This window comes from Carassius carassius, chromosome 30, assembly GCF_963082965.1.
Source record: "Carassius carassius chromosome 30, fCarCar2.1, whole genome shotgun sequence".
NCBI lineage: Eukaryota > Metazoa > Chordata > Actinopteri > Cypriniformes > Cyprinidae > Carassius > Carassius carassius.
In genome coordinates, this window is record NC_081784.1 from 10,107,129 (window position 1) to 10,124,612 (window position 17,484).

The 17,484-nt window shown below is 40.1% G+C and overlaps 2 protein-coding genes, 1 long non-coding RNA gene and 1 pseudogene across 4 annotated transcripts; 3 read left to right on the forward strand and 1 right to left on the reverse strand.

Annotated features, from left to right (window-relative positions):
* Positions 1 to 4,762: 4,762 nt before the first annotated feature.
* On the forward strand, positions 4,763 to 9,972 carry LOC132110578 (BEN domain-containing protein 3-like). Of its 2 annotated transcripts, XM_059517295.1 has the most exons (4): positions 4,763 to 5,092; positions 5,824 to 5,878; positions 6,843 to 6,997; positions 7,171 to 9,972. In XM_059517295.1, the coding sequence occupies exons 2-4, from the start codon at positions 5,827 to 5,829 to the stop codon at positions 9,433 to 9,435; spliced, it is 2,472 nt and encodes an 823-aa protein (XP_059373278.1). In that variant the 5' UTR covers positions 4,763 to 5,092; positions 5,824 to 5,826; the 3' UTR covers positions 9,436 to 9,972. The 2 variants fall into 2 exon arrangements, with proteins under 2 accessions (XP_059373278.1, XP_059373279.1); XM_059517296.1 differs by lacking the exon at positions 5,824 to 5,878.
* Positions 9,973 to 9,974: 2 nt separating this feature from the next.
* LOC132110579 (mitochondrial transcription rescue factor 1-like) lies at positions 9,975 to 13,196 on the reverse strand. The gene is made up of 4 exons (XM_059517298.1): positions 13,077 to 13,196; positions 11,519 to 11,938; positions 11,197 to 11,269; positions 9,975 to 10,937 (listed from the first exon to the last, which is right to left on the reverse strand). The coding sequence occupies exons 2-4, from the start codon at positions 11,935 to 11,937 to the stop codon at positions 10,755 to 10,757; spliced, it is 675 nt and encodes a 224-aa protein (XP_059373281.1). The 5' UTR covers position 11,938; positions 13,077 to 13,196; the 3' UTR covers positions 9,975 to 10,754.
* Positions 13,197 to 13,622: 426 nt separating this feature from the next.
* Positions 13,623 to 14,672, forward strand: LOC132110298 (matrilin-3-like; annotated as a pseudogene).
* Positions 14,673 to 15,124: 452 nt separating this feature from the next.
* On the forward strand, positions 15,125 to 16,113 carry LOC132111113 (uncharacterized). The gene is made up of 4 exons (XR_009424733.1): positions 15,125 to 15,196; positions 15,508 to 15,561; positions 15,643 to 15,747; positions 15,906 to 16,113. It is a non-coding gene; the product is annotated as an uncharacterized LOC132111113 (long non-coding RNA).
* The last annotated feature ends 1,371 nt before the right edge of the window (positions 16,114 to 17,484 follow it).

Here is a 17,484-nt window from a genome sequence, read left to right on the forward strand (position 1 = left end):
GTCATCCAAGTAACTTGGTGTTCTTCTCTCTCTAGTTGGATACCTCCTACTCTCTGGTTTACCACTTGTCACACTCTGCTGTGTCTGATTGTGGTCACTAGATCTCGTTACTTCTAGAATATCACTATGTGTACTTCCACTCTGTATACTTGGCTCTGGAGCATTTTCTGTACTCCTACTCTGTGTGGTTTCACCAGTCTTGGGTTTCACTCTGCCATAACCAGTGCTTAGATCTGGCTCACCTGTCTGTGTCTGTTTTTCCAGTACTGACTTGCTCACAAACTTCACTAGCCTGTATTTTTGCACTTTGTTTGCATCTGGATGATAAACCAAATACGCCGGGCTGTTCTTGTCAAAACCTACAAAACGACCCTGGTCACACCTGGAATCAAATTTTACCTTGTCTTGTTTGTAAGTGTAGCACACAGATCCAAACTTTTGCATTTTTGACACGTTTGGCTTCTTGTCTGTCAGTGACTCATAAGGAGTCTGCCCTGTACGCCTGTTAAAACACCTGTTGCGTACCATTGCTGCTGTTTGTACTGCGTAGTGCCATAGTTGCTTTGGTAATGCACTTTCAACTATCATGCACCTGCCCATCTCAAAAAGAGTACGCCAACCCCTCTCTGCAGTTCCGTTCTGGTGTGGGGAATACGGAGCTGATGTTTCATGTCTGATTTTGTTTTTCCTCAAAAGTGTTTGAAAATCACTGCATGTAAACTCTGTTCCGTTGTCGGATCTGATGCATCTCACTTTCCCATAGGGAGATACATCTACTAGGAACTTTTCAGTAGCCTGTATGGCGTCACTTTTTCTCTTTAGAAAATATACGAACACTGCGCTTGAGTAATCGTCAGTGAATGACTGCACATATTTGTAACCGTCTATGGATTCTGTGGCTACTGGACCTGCAAGGTCTGTGTGTACCATCTGTGGGGGAGCCTTTGCTCTGGTATCAGGGTCCCTATTTCTGGTTTGGGCAAACTTTCCCTGAATACACACCTCACACTCGTGTTCGGGCCTGCCTGTTTTACCCCTTATCTGCATACCTTCAACAACACCCTGCAACTTAAGAACATCGTCATAGTTACAGTGACCTAAAATCTCGTGCCATGTTTGTATGTCGTGACATGCATTACACTTATCATTAGATTCAGCTCCAGTATGCAAATAATACAACTTGCCATATACGTGCATGTTAAACCTGGTACCGTCTCTGGTTATCAGGGTGTCTTTATCTTCTTTAAAGACAACCGTAGCCCCGCTTGTGGTCGCTGCCTTCACTGAGAAAATGCTTTGGGGGTATGACGGTACAAACAAAGCGTCTTTCAGCACCGCCTTGCGTTGCTGTCCTTTGCTGTCGATGAGCGAAACCTCAGCATTTCCCCTCCGCTGAGCGACCCCATTGCACCGAGTGCCGTCTGCTAGCTCGACACTGTGCGTTTCTGGCCTGAATGTGCTGTCGAAACTTTTGAACATGGTTATATCCGTGATGATATGAGAGGTAGCCCCCGTGTCCACCATTAGCCCCTTCTCCTGGATGCTGCATGTCGGCTGCCGCTGAGCACTGGTCCTTCCGTCTCTCATCTTGAACACGTAGTCCTCAACATCTTCTGAGGTTTTACTTTCACCGTCCTTTTTGTCTTTAATGTCCTTGTCCTTACGCCTACAAGTTGCGTCTTTGTGTGTGTTACTTCTGCAGATACTGCACCACGTTTTCTGTCGACATCCTCTAGCTCGATGGCCTTTGGTACCACACTTGAAGCAGACTATCTCTGTCTCATCTTTGACCCAGCCACGTGCGCTTGTCTTTGCAGGCCACCGTCCGGCTTTCCCTTGAGTCTTCATCACACTGTCGCTCGACTCAGCTGTTTTTATCTTTTCTGTTTCTTCAAAACTACGTAGTTTAGTCTTGAACTATGCAAACGTGATTTTATCGTCTGTATGTGCCACATGTATTGCGAATGGCTTAAAACTTTCAGGCAGTCCCTTTAAGACCATAGCCACTAGCAGTCCGTCTCCTAACGTTTCACCTGCGTTTCGCAGTGCTGTGATGGCGGTCTCTGCTCTAATTATATAGTCCATTACACTTTCATCGTTTGCCTTTTGAAGTGATGTCAGCGTGGTGTACAAGCTGATTATGCGGGGCTTTCCCCTCCCTGCATAATATCCTCTCAATATTTCCAGAGCTTTTCTTCCGTTGTTGGGCGCATCCCTCATAACTAATGAGAGGCTTTTGTCATCTAACAATAAAATCAATTCAGAATATGCGTCAGCATTTTTCTTTGCATCCGCTGTTATCTCAGCTTCCGACTGCGGTTCTCTTAGCATTGTGTCCTTTAGCCCTGATAAATGAAAATGTCCCAACATTTTGGTTTCCCAAAGCTCATACTTAGTCTCATCTCCGAACATAAGAGAACCGTAAATCAAATGGGACAAAAATAATAAAGCAAACGCGTCTTCTGTATCTTACACTTTAGTGCCGCCTTGTGGCATACACATATGCATAACACAGAAATCAGTACAGCATTACACAACTGAGGACATAATGAACATATTTTAACAGTCTCCCTATATCTGACACACTCGCTTCAGGTCTTGCTGTCTCCACTAATGAGCTGATGAGTTGAATCAGGTGGGATAGATGAGGGACACATACAAAATGTACAGGGCTGGGGTTACTATAGGACAGGTTTGAGAAGTGCCAGATGCTGCAGTATATTGTGTAAAGCAGGGGTTTCAAACTCAGTTCCTGGAGGGTTGGAGCCCTGCAGTGTTTAACTTCAACCCTAATTAGGGAAGTCGTGGCCTAATGGTTAGAGAGTCGGACTCCCAATCGAAAGGTTGTGAGTTCAAGTCCTGGGCTGGCAGGAATTGTGGGTGGGGGGAGTGCATGTACAGTTCTCTCTCCACCTGCAATACCACGACTTAGGTGCCCTTGAGCAAGGCATTGAACCCCCAACTGCTCCCCGGGCGCCGCAGCATAAATGGCTGCCCACTGCTCCGGGTGTGTGCTCACAGTGTGTGTGTGTGTGTGTTCACTGCTCTGTGTGTGTGCACTTTGGATGGGTTAAATGCAGAGCACAAATTCTGAGTATGGGTCACCATACTTGGCTGAATGTCACTTCACTTTTTTCCTAATTAAATACACCTGATCCAACTAATCAAGTACGTCAGACTTATTTGATAACTACATGTGTGCTGGAGCAGGGTTGGAACAAAAGTCTGTAGGTCTCCAGTCCTACAGGAATTGAGTTTGACACCCCTGGTGTAGAGGTTTGGGTTTGTAACAGACAATATACGTCTCTCATAAATAGATCATGAATTAGACCTATTTAGACCTCCTTGTAGTCTATATAAATATGTATGAGTTTTATTTTTCAATTTCAAATTACTTTATTTGGGTGATTTACCTTCAACAATAAATGATAATTATAAATTTTGTTAATAAAAAAGTGTTAATAAAATAACATTTAAATACAATAACAGTATTAATTTGACAGCAAACCGTTTCACAATAGAGTACCGCATCTTTGCCCTGCAGTACTTTGTCATATCCACTAGACGGCAGTCATTAAACATAAAAGCGCTGACACTTTTGCAGTTAGGTAAATATTTTGATGGTTAGATCATGCACAATACGAAGTTTAGCCTATTTATGTGCTGATAAAATTTTATGATGACTTTTATATATATCATGATCATTTGTGAAGAGAACCGAAAGTAATTTAGACCTATACATAAATTAAAAGTGAGCACACGTAGCCTATATTATCCCAAAATATTACCTTAAAAAAGCGCCAACCTTAATCCAGGTTAATATTTTAGCTGGTGGGAAACCATACAGAACCATGCATTAGGCTAAATATAATGCTTTGGCGATTAGTATGGAAAATGCATAGCCTACTACTACTTTGCTTCATTTCATGTTAAAACAGCATTTGAAATCTACAATTTGATAATGAGACGTATATTTTTGGCCTTAAATGTTACAGATAAATAATTTTTTGGCCATTTGGTGTAATAAAGAAAAAAAAAGAAAAAACAACAACAACAACAATAGGCTACTTGTAATTCGAGTCACTGATCCACGAAGACTTAGTTAATTACTATTTTTAACCAAATATTATTAAATGCAAAACCTTCTGTGAGAACAAAGTACAAACAAACAATTCGTGGTAGCCTATCGTTTGGTTTTCTTGGTGTTGCTTACATTTCCAATCTCATGACTCAGAATTTACCGAACGTCATTTATTTAACCGTTTATTTATTTATCTAACCCTAACCTTCAAATCAATATAGTTTTAGAATAAAAAAACAATACACTATAAAACGTAAAATAATGAAAATAAATAATACATTGAATATCTCATATTTATGCATTATATATATATATATATATATATATATATATATATATGTGTGTGTGTGTGTGTGTGTGTGTGTGTGTGTGTGTGTGTGTGTGTTTGTGACATATCAGGACACAACTTTGTATAATGACATGGGTATGACACAGGTATTACAAGGAGAGGGTGACTTATGAGGACATAACCCATGTCCCAATTTTCAAAACGCTTATAATATAATATACAGTTTGTACAGTATAAAAACCATTACGCCTATGGGATGTTCCCACTTTTCAAAAAAACAAACGTGTGTGTGTGGTTATTACAAGTTTTCTATAACCAATTCAACTGTACACTTTATGTAGGTTTGCATTGTCACGAGCATCTATGACGCGGTGATTTTACCCTCGTGGAACTCAGGCGCGCGACTCGAGGGGCCTCTTGAAATGACTAGTGTGTCACGAGAAGTCCCACGCCACAGCGCGCGTTTCTCTGCCACGGCCCAGCAGCTCATGTATTCACGTGGGGTGGGCTGGCAAAATCCCACAGCAAACACACAGCCGTGCGGAAATGACACAGTACCGTCACGTCACGCGAGAGGGCACTGACTAGAGAGAGAGAGAGAGAAAAAAAAGCAGCAGAGAGAAACACGGACAACAGTTACCCGTGGACAAATCCACTGGATTTAAAGACGTGACCATGGCTATCGCCTGCTAACCTGCACACGGCTTCCCGGAGTCGAAAAGGTGAGTTTGATTTCCGCCGCGCAGGTAGTTTATGCGCGCCGTGTCACGGGAGACGGAGCGAAAACTCATCGGTGGATGTTTTTCTTGCCGTGTCACGCAAGAGGGAGAGTTGCGCACGGGGGAGGGAGGGAGGGGAAACACGAAAGAAGGGCAGCACTCCGTATTACACCAAAAAACATAAAGAGTAAATTTTTTCTTATAAAATATGCAGTCCACAGAAGGAAAGCAGTAGGGAGCTGCTTGTCCGTCTGTCTCCCCGGTTGTACCGATCCGTGGGGTTTACACTGGAAGAATGAGGAAGTGGAGCCGGTGGACGGGGGTCGGTACGGTGAAGCAGCGCCTCTCCGGTGCTCTGGCGAGACTTCACGGTGCAAGACATGAAAAACAAATAGAAAAACAATCTCACAGAACTTGACCGAAGAGAGAATTCACTCCGAGAATACAGTTTTACGCGCATTATAATCTTCACACGCTTACCATGATATTGTGACCAGTCATTTGTAATACTGAATTCACTGTGTGTCAGCAGGTCAAGTGCTTTCTCTTAAAAAAAACAAATCATTATACATATATATTTTGTAAATTTAGCAGAAAGATATTTCTAAGCTTTCATTCCCTAGGACTGACAAGTGTTAGGGAGAAGTGCATAAGAAATGTATGTGGTCAGATTAGATGTGTGACAATCAGATAATATCATTAATCAGTCATGGGTCTTGTGTGTCTCTTCCCAGGACATGAGCTCTTCTGTGTGCATGGTTAATGCAGACGGACAAGTGCCTGATAAAAGTATGTAAATAACGATTCACACTAAAATCATTCTCATTTTTCTTTGCCTTTTACTATAACATCACAATATCTCTGTCTAGTAACATGCATCACATCAAAATAAACACAGTCCAGATCAAACTATCCTGTGAAATGAACTGACTAACCTTAGCATCAAATGGAGATGTTGTTTTGAACTTGCTATTAGGATCCTCGGTGACTAAATCACCTGGAATGGAAATAAGCACTAAGTACAGGTATAAACAAAAACACGTGAGAGAGGTAGAACATCAGATGTTGTCAAAAAGGCATGGCATTGCATTTGTAGTGTAAATGCTTAGCTGTAAAATCAACCACTGCCCTAAAACAAACATTCCAAACTTGCTGGCAGGTTACATGCAACTTTAAAGTCACCATTAAATCAACCATTCTTATTTTAATAAAAATGTTTCAGTGTTTATTATAAATGATTCATCTGTGCATGTCATAACCAAGAACCGCCCTACATGTTTCTTGTTTGAGAAGCCGTTTCACTCTATTAAGTAGATATGATGATTGCAATTGCCATTTCTTGCCAATAATAGTAAAAAAGCATGAAAAGTGCATACAGTGCATATACATTCACAGCACCTCAAGGAACTTGTTCAGTATGCCTGCTATCAATATGAAATAACAAAGGTCTTGTAAAACACTTTCTGTTTAACAGTATATAGAGATTCTTCAACTAAAATAACTGCTTGAATTCTTGTCAAAACATCACATTTGTGTAAAAAAAAAAAAAGAAAAAAACAGGAGATGCATGTTAATGCCAGCTGTAAATGTCTCAGCTGATCTTTTGTGATCAGATCAAGTGAGACAGATCTTAATACCAGATGTAAGTTAGGCTAATAGGTTCTGTCTCAAAGTTGTACAGAGTTGTGAGATGATGTCTGTCAGCATGTCTCAGCATTCTTGAATGGTTATGAACAATTGCCTTTTTCTCCAGAAGTTAAAGTTGAGAAAGATGCAGAGGATGTTATTAAAAACACGGAGGGAAAGATGGAGAGCTTCTTTAAGCGCATTACAAAACGATCAGCAACAGACACAGGCCCTGAGGTGGAACAGCCCACTAGCGGAAAGAGGGTCAAGGTGTCAACACAGGTAAGATGAAATGCCTGTAATGAAAAGAAACATTTGTTACAATCACAGCATTCATTCTTCTATTGATTACGCATTGTATTTGGGATATAATTTGCTAAAGTACATCCTACATCTGGCCTGACTTAACTTTTGGTACAAACTATTAACAGCAACATCTCACACTTACTTTTCAGGCAGGAGAACATCTCCTTGACAACAATTCAGATAATGGAAGCAGGTCATGTTCTCACAGCCACAGATTATCTCCACTGGAGCAGATTCCCATCTCTTCATACAGGAAACCACTCTACAGCATCACACATCGCATTTCTGAGCGTAAAGCTGCATCCAATCTGGACCAGCACGGAGCCCACAATGGAGACAGAGAAAGCCATAATGGTGTGCACTTCCAAAAACTGGGCAACTCTAGAAAGCATCACATGTTTAAGGCCTCGCCTAATGTGGGGGTCACAGGTTCTCCTGCTGCCTTGGATTCTCACCTCTACCCACTCATCGAGAAGATGTTCTTCCTCCTCAACACGCTGAATTCCAGCATGACCCAGCTGCACAGTAAGGTGGATTTGCTCTCGCTTGAAGTGACGCGCATCAAAAAGCAGATGAAACCCTCTGAGATGGTCATGGAATTTCAACCTCCTCCTGAATACCAGCTGACCAGTGAAGAACTAACCCAGCTGATGGAGCAAACATCCACTGCGGGAGATCTTGGCTGCAGACTCCTTGTTCAACTGTTCCCAGAACTTTTCACAGCAAAGGAATGCACGCATGGCTACAACACATGCAGCCTTACAACCAAACGGACTTTAGATTCATTGCACCTTCAGCTAATACGTAACTATGTGGAAGTCTGCTACCCATTGGTGAAAAATGAAAATGTCTGGCAGACGGAGTGCTTGCTGCAGATCAATGATTTCTTGAATCGTTTCTGGGCTCAGAAGGACATGGAGAGTGGTCAGATGTGTGACAAAGAGCCTCCAGTAGTTTCTGTGTTTGACATGGAACCAAATCATGCTTGCCATTTCATCAGTGAAGATGCCCAGGATGAGAATATTTCCCTCAACTCTGGTGAGAACAATTATGTTCATCCCAACAATGTCAGTTCAGATGTAGTATATGACCAACACGAGGCCACTGGTGACGACTCTGAAGACTTAACGTCACCGGAGGAGCTGGTTGTGTTTTTGCTCAACAGACTCTTTCCAGAGGTGTTTGAGGAGGGCAAGTTGCCGGAGGGCCACAACAGCATTGGACAGCTGATCATTGACTCAGACCGACTAGAAATTTTACGAAAATACATGGAGGCCAATTTCCCTGATATTCCGGAAGAAATATGGCTGCAGTTGTGCATACAACGAATGGAGGAAGCACTGGAGAATGCTTCAGTCAATGGCAGCAGTCGTGACAACCGAGAGATGTACGACACCACCCGTCTTCCTAACAGCATCTCCATTGTTAAGATCAGTGACCTGTGCGATTACGAGAAACCAAATCGCAGGTCGAAGAAATTATGGTTGGAGCCTGTGGATTTTGACAAACTGGAAATTCCTCCTCCAGACTTTGATGTCCCTCAGGAGTATTTACTTACTAAGGAACAGCTAAAGAATAACTATGAAAGCAGTTTATCAATTGGGAACTTTGCATCTCGACTCCTGGTTCTCATGTTCCCGGAGCTCTTTACTTACGAGAATGCACGAAAATACTATAACTGCAGTGGCTCTCTAGGAAAGAAACAGCTGGATCCCCTACGAATCAATCTCATCCGACATTATGTCCAGCTGCTTTACCCACAAGCTAAGAACGACCGTGTGTGGACCCTTGAGTTTGTTGGCAAACTTGATGAGCGCTGTAGGCGACGGGATAACGACCAACGGCGTTCATACCAGCAGCAACGTAAGGCCTGTTCACCTGACCAAGAGCCTGACCCAAAAGACTTGCTGCTAACTGCTGGCCAAATCAATGTTCTCACTTCAGATCGTCTGAAAGAGGACTTTGAAGTCCTGTCTTCACCCCTGGAGAAAAGCAGCAAGGACTTCTGCAAAATTCCTCTCGAGGACCTTTCGGTGTCAACCCCAGACTTCCCAGTGCCTTCTGAGTACCTGCTCACGGATGCTGAAGTAAGGGAAATTGTCCAACAGAGTCTGTCTGTGGGAAATTTTGCTGCTCGCCTTCTCGTCCGTCTCTTCCCAGAACTTTTCACGCAGGAAAATTTAAGGCTGCAGTACAACCACTCTGGGGCCTGCAACAAGAAACAGCTGGACCCTGTGCGTCTCCGACTAATTCGTCATTTTGTGGAGGCTGTCTACCCAGTTGACAAAATGGAGGAAGTGTGGCACTATGAATGTGTGCCAAGCATTGACGAGCGCTGCAGACGCCCCAATCGCAAGAAATGTGACATTCTAAAGAAGGCAAAGAGATCAAACAACACTGTGACTTATTCTTAGACAACAATCCTGCAAAGTGCAGACCTGTTCTCCTATATTTTACACAACATAGCTGTTATTTGCACAAGTCCATAAGCTGAAGCATACTAAAACGTTCTTGTTCAAGGTCTAGTTTGGCTGGTCGAGTTCACGTCCATGGCCTTTAAATGGTTTAGTAAGTGACAGAAAGTTGGTGTTTGAAGCCACTATCACATGACAGTGAAATATTAGTGTTACTATTTATATGCCAAAATATGATTGATGTTATTCTAATGTCTAATTATTAGATAAACTAAAGTTAGCCTTAATTAACTTAAATGTAAACTTTTAGTTCTTTAAAATAATAGGTCACTTTAGTTTGGGGTGAGGGCAGAGAAGATACAGTATATAAAAATGTTTTATTTTATTTTAGCAATGTTGCAGCACTGGCTTTTTCTAATTATCAACATATTGAAGTACGTCCTGCCTTACAGGAAATAAATCTTATTAATCTGTACTTAACTATAGCACCAGGTTATATGTTATATATTTTTCAATAAAAATTCACTTCCTAGCCAAGATGGGTTTCATGTTCCTTTTTATTTTACTTCAGATACACAAGTTAGGGTCATTAGGAGCCTTTTGTCGTCAGAGGAAAAAAAAATACCCAAGGGAAGTGTTTATCAAGATTAAATTTGTGGTCTTGGTATATTCCACCCTTGACCATTACAATGAAAAAAAAAGAATGAAATACAGTTTAAAAACTGTATCTGTGTGGGTCTGACTCATTAATCTTTTGCATAAATGCTGTATAAAAACCTTTTAAAATTCCTTTTTTTTGTCTGGTTCTCTTAGTGCAGCTGTATGCAAAGGCACTCTGTACCCTTCCTGAAAACTGCTCATTGAAAATCTACCAATGTCATGAAGACAATTGTAAAAAAAATAAAAATAAAAAATAAATAAAAAATAAGATATCATAAACAAGGGATCAGAAAAAAACTGATATCCTAAATTCTATTTGATTCGCAATCAGTGAATGTTATTTTGTGAATCTAGGTAACATAAATATAAGAAATTGCATATAACAAAAACCGCCTCTAAACAATAAGATGTGTTTGTGTTTCACTTGTACCTGTAAAGTTAATAAAAGTAATCTTCAAGTAGTATGAAACAGTTATGAGAACTACTGGTAAGTGAATAAATGTAAGAAGGACATTCAGTTTTTGTTGGGCATTGAAAACCACTCATTAAATCCTCAATCTACAGTTTTAGAATCAAATGGTTGGAGAGTGGAACAGGAAATATCAGTTTTGTCCCACTTGCTGATCTTTCACCTCCCAAAAACATCACAGAACTGGTCTTTACTGCTTGTACACATGCTTTCTGGGAAGTTGTAGGTGTTTCCAGCTTCTGAGAATGACTCTCTGCTTTTCTGTGTCTTTTGTCTCTCCAACCACCTTTTTTAAGATCACTCTCTTCAGCAAGACTGTGTCCACTTCCTTGTCCTCATTTAGGATCAGATCCAGTGTATCCCCCACTTTAACCTGTAGGAGAGAGCAGACAATGGACTGTTAAATGAAGGTGCAATTTCTGCTCATACTAATCGGTACCTAAGATGAATTAAGTGATGGGACGACTACCACAAACAGAGTAGGTTTTTTAATATATATATATATATATATATATATATATATATATATATATATATATATATATATATTGCATCCATAATTTGTTCAGTTAGTTTTGCATATTTTCGAGGAAAGTTATTTTTGATTATACCACTAGAGGGTGGTGACTCACCATTTTGCTCTTCTTGGTGAGTTTCTGACCATTCAGTCTCAATTTGAGGTTATAGAAAGCATCTTCCACACCACTAAAAAACAGATACATGTGTTAATCACTGCCACTGGTCGAAACACCACAAACTAAATGTAAAGCCTTAGATAAAGGAGAGCAATATAAGCAAATATTATATATGAACACCATCAGTCCATTCTCTAATTGGGTTCTAAGAGGTAAAACATGGAGTTACATCAGCAATTGGAACTGAAAACACTTACTTGCAACTCACCAGTGTGGCAGAATTAATCTCTGAACATCATGAACAGTTTCTCTGACTTACTTTCGTGCAATTTCCAATCCGGTCTTCAAAACCAAATCGAAACGTAGAGATTGGACAGTTTTCTCATGGTCTTTATAGTCTTTTGGCAGGCCTGGGTCATCTGGAAACTCATCCTCATAATCACTATCCTCTACATCTTCCTCCTCCTCCTGCTGCTGCGTCACTTTTTGTTTCCCTTTTTTTCTCGTGCTCTTCAGCCGGGTGTGATGGAGCAACCAACTCTGGCGAGTGTCCCATGATCTTGGCCACATAGCTGTACGGTGTGTTTGAGGAGTGGCTGAACCCCACAACTGACGAGCGTGTAATGTTCGTGGGCACCACATGCTGAGACCAGAGGCATGGCATGGTGTGAGCAGCTGGAGGGAGTTCAGTCTGCCTAGCTGCCGCAGGGCTAACGCCTGCACTGGCAGATTCTGCATACTGTGATACTGAACACAAGAGAAAAAGAGCAGAGAAAAGGGGTAACATGCATCCATACTTTACAACAAGTGCCAAGATTGATCTCTAAACTGTTTGTAAATCTATGTGTGTCCTGGAATGCTTAAAAAAAGTATTAAAGGAGCTCCAATGTATGTTGGCCATTTGTTGTATTTTACTTCACTATTCATTTCAACTCATCTTTTAAAAAAATAATTAAAATCTTTTATATATATATATATATATATATATATATATATATATATATATATATATATATATATATATATATATATATATATATATATATATTTGTTTCTATCTTCATATTAACATATACATGACTATACATATATACAGTTCTTAAATTTTTTAGACCATCTGTCATAAGGAGAAAACACATATATTAGGAATCTGTCAAAAACTTAAAACTATTTTTTTTTAATTGTTATTAGGCAAATAACAAGCCGAAACAGCTAAATAGTCTTTATTCACACATAATAACTAAAATATTGTATATTTTATTTTTTATTTTGTATGGCATCCTTTGTCTTTGATAAAAGCTTGCATTCTTGCTGGCATTGTTTTTATGTACTGAATTATATTTTAGCATTAGAAACACCACTGTGACGAAAAAGCTTACACATAATACATAAAAAATGAATTTTATAATCCCCAATACTGTTAGTTTAAGGCAGCTTTGCCACAAACCTTACATCAGGTGGTGATCTAATAATAAATATGTTAAGCACGGTGTACATTCAACAGAATGCACTACAATACACAGAAAACGTCTTTTTGAAATAATTCTCAGCTGAATTTGCAAGACATTCAGCTCAACAGCGCTGTAAACTTCACACAGTATAGTGCTAAAGGACTTGTCTGTCTGTCCACTTATCCAAATAACTAATATGAGGAGGGAAATGTAAATTATATTTAAGTACAGACATTAAGAAGAGCACGATCTGTAAAAATCTGACATATTATCATGACGATAATATCATCAGAATTTGCCTAGACAGCATCTCATAATGTGCTTGTAACCCAAACTAATGCTCACGATAATTCTTAAGTATACTTCACATTCAACAAATGCAAAAACAACTCTTGTTGTTTGTTTAACAACGATTTAAAATTTTACCTAACTGAGTTGAGTGATCTCCTCTTGACTCTCTAATCTCGAGTTTACCAACGAGCACATTAAAAACAAACCAGCAGTCGCTGCTACTGTAGTAGTGCACATACTACAGCGCCCTCTGGAGTCGGGATGAATTACTATACACAATTCACAATCATTAGGTTGTTAGAGATATCGTTAAGTATACTTACATATATAGAATACGAGACTTCTATCTATAATATTGCAGATTTTGTTTTAATTATATATAATATTGTCACTATCCATCATTCATGTTGAATTTTTTACTGCAATATATTGTTACACCCCTAGTCATATAACATTAAACAAGCAGGACAAATTCATTAATGAGGCATTTTTTGCTAGTGCAAAGGTTATTGTCTAATGCAAGTTTAACTTTGTTTAGCACAAATGGGATTAACTGACTCAGTTTCTTTCCATTTTTTTCATTCACAATGCTGCATTGCTAATCGAAGAGCCTCTCGTTTCATAAACTAACACATTTTTATACATATTATTCTCTTTCAGCATCACATTTTGCACTTTTTAATGAATCATTTCTCTCTTACAGCTCCAGTAGAGCTCTGCAAGAGCCATCCTCTAGATCTGGTTTTCATCATTGACAGCTCTCATAGCATCCGTTCTGCAGAGTTTGAAAAAGTCAAAATCTTCCTCTCTGGGTCACTCTCTTGATATCGAATCTGTTGCCTCACGAGTCGCCCTGGTCAATTACGCCTGCACCATCAACATTGAGTTTCTTCTGTAAAAATACTTTAGCAGGGTTGCCAACATCAATCAGCATCAATCTCACACTGAAGTCCAAGCATGAGTGTCACGCCAGATACATGAGAGTTGGCAACCCTGACTTTAGTAAGGCCAAGGTCACGCAAGCCTTCTCTCATATTGATCCCCTCTCAACGGGAACCATGACTGGCCTGGCCATAAAAACCACCATGGAACAAGTTTTCACAGCGAATGCTAAGGCCTGGCCACTAAAAAAGAAGATTGATAAGGTGGCCATCATTGTGACTGATGGAAGGCCGCAAGATAAAGTTGAAGAGGTTGCAGCAGCAGCAAGGGCTTCTGGGATTGAAATATATGCTGTCGGAGTGGACAGAGCAGATATGCGGTCTCTTAAACTGGTGGCCAGTCAGTCTCTTGATGACCATGTGTTCAATGTGGAGACATACAGTGTGAAACTCACAGTTGCTCCCCGGGCGCTGGATCTATAGCTGCCCACTGCTCAGGGTGTGTGTTCACGGTGTGTTCACTTCTCACTGCTGTGTGTGTGCACTTGGATGGGTTAAATGCAGAGCACCAATTCTGAGTATGGGTAACCATACTTGTCAAATGTCACGACTTTCACTTTCTCATTCGACTACTTTTGGTTTACATAAGGCCTGAATTGTCTAATTAGCCTTAGACTTGAGGCTTATTTGACATATATTCAATTTAGAATGGTTTATTTGATGAAGCAAGCAGACTTGTGATTGTAATGATGAAACACTTGTTGTTTGACACAACACCAACATACGAACTGTGAAAGCTGTGGTGGGAATCCAGGCTCCTTTCCCCTCACTCTCATAGGCATTCCGCTGAATTCCTCCCCTGGTTGGGAGAGCAGATCCATTCCAGACGTTCACCCTGACCTCTCTGTGGACAGTTTCAATAGTTGGAACAGCAATGCACAACAGAATCTGTGACACTGACAAAATAACCCTATTTTGCACAACACACATGCAATAAATCCACAAGGCATTTTATTTTTGTGCTAAGTATGAATTGAGGGCATGGTAAAAGAACATTTTAGCGATCATCTCATCTAGTGATTATTTTCAGAATGGAAATATAGCTGCAGTTGAAGTTGTAGAACATGCTTTGTCCCATGTCTCTGACTGAATGAAAATAGCACATCTGTGTAATATGTAAGTGATATTCATTATTGAGGTGAGGCGTAAAGTCTGTGAGCAGTCAATGCCACTCTTGCTTATACTTCCTCACTTTACCTACACCCTGTGTCTTTTCACGCTGTCTTGCTGAATCTTTTCTCTAGGGTTTTTCACATCGATGAGAGTCCAAGCGGAACATCGGATGGGACACTGAACTTTGCCAAAGCCTTCACAGTGAGTCCACTCAGCACAGACACTCACCTGTGGCTCTCTCAACCCTTTGTGTGGGGATTAGTGGGAAAAGCTGTCACAGAACTCTGCTCAGCTCAGTCTATTCATGAATTATTTTGTATTTGTGCTATGTTTTCCTTGATCCACACATCTTTATGTGTCAAAGAAGTTTCTAAGGGATCCAAATGTCAGAAACAACATTACGTATGGAGGCTGCACCCAACCCTATTAATTTCATCCTGGCCCAATACATTCATATGATAGCCCTGAGAAAGAGTCATGAAAGTGAGACGTTCATGTTTCATTTGTTTCAGGCCACCACAGATCTGATCTTCTGCATCACAGCTTCAGACAGGATGCTTATAGTGGTATGTCTGATTTATACAAGGACACATGCTTTCTCATCTCAGTGGTTCTATACGATTGATGTGTAGTTGTGATGTCCACAGGGCTGTGAGTCTGATATCTTACAGAGATACAGTCAACATCAGCCTCCTGCAGAAATATTCCCTTACGTCCAGACTGTATCAGCTGTCCCTCAATTGTAACTCCAGGTCCGATTCTTCTCTCTCTCTTCCTTTCCTGTCCTTTCGTGTCCCGTTGTAATTCCAGGCCATATCGACACTAATTACTGATAGACTAATCACTTCTGCTTTCTCACTTTCCTGTTTGTATAGTAGGAGTTTGTATTAAATTAATCTTATTTTTCTAGCCGGCTGACTATTATAGACATCACGGGTGTGTTGACATTTTTGGACGTAGAGACGCGGGCTTCGTCAGGGGATGCAAAGGGTGGGTCGACAGCTGGAGACCCATCTACATTTGAGCGCAAGGATGTCTGGGATAAGAAGTGGGCTAATGACAACCCAGATCTTTTCTCTGTGATATGAAAACAAGAATGTATGTCTTCAGAAACCTGGACCCTGTGTTGAGACATAGAGAAAGAGTTTTTTTTTTTTATCTCTGCATATATGTTGAGTGTTTTTGTGGCTTGAGGAAACGGGATGAATGGAAAAAAAAAACATTTTTGTTATAAAACAGTTTTGGCAGAGCTATTGCACTCTTAAGTATACAGGGTTCAGGAAGTGCTGTCATATTCAAATAAATGCATACACACTCCAGCCTCCACACACTCCTTCAATTTCATAATCAGTTTGAACATTGAATTTGTTCATGACTATAAAGTTTATTTTTTTTATTTTTTTGTTATCTTAATTTGTCAAAAGTTGTGATCCTGACTTACAGTCTGACAGCATCAGAGGGGCAGGAAATCAGTTGTGATGAATGGCTCATTTGCAGCCTAGTGGTGGGTAATTTGTGTGTGTGGTTTATTTCAGGCTACCAGTGCATTAGCATTATTATTATTATGATAATGTATCTTTTTTTTTCCTCATTGAAGCTGTCTATTATCATTCATTCTGCAAACCCCCAAAAGGATATATACACATCACACACATTTATGGGTTAAAGTTTTTCGTTTCATTTTTTCTGAATTCATTGAATGACAATCATATTCCATCTGTTTGTTCGCATTCCTGTTCTTATTCAGAATCTGAGTTAAGGGATTTTAAGGGCCAGGATCTGGCCCAGATAATTAACCACAATATTTACACCAGTAATTAGCACAAAACGTAAATGTGAGTCAGCAAAAACAACTGTCCCAATTATGTCTGTAAAACAATGTTAAACTGGTTAACCTAGTATGTGTGATGATTCATTAGGACTTGATGAATGAATCTTTATCTCTTTGTCTTTCTTTCTTAGGCCGGGAGGCAAGTTACCCACCAGTACAGTGACTGGAAGAGTGATATCAGAGTTCCAGTTCTGAATGTGCAGTGTGTGTAAGCACTCTGCTGTGGAGCAAGAGATCACACAACACAACTTCTGTCCTGTCACTCCCCAGTAGGATAGATTTATTCCCATCTCTTTTCTAAACTCAGCTCATGCTCCATCAAATGTCAGTCTTTTTGATGTAACATGGGACACAAACTCTGCCATAGGGATAGGCTGAAAATATATATAATATATCATATTTGGATGTTCAAGCAAATTAGCTTCAGAGCCGCAAACACCAGGACAGCAGGCAAAAGAACATTTTCTTCCCCCAGGCAATTTACCTCATGAACAGTTAAATGTTCCCCACTTATGCAATAAAAACATGCAATATCCTTATATTTATTTGTTACCCCTCCATCCTAGTACATCCCTGCATCTTACTCAATCTTATTCTATTCTTATGTATAGCACAATTGTTTATACACTTATTTATTTGCAATTTTTTGTGTTGTCTC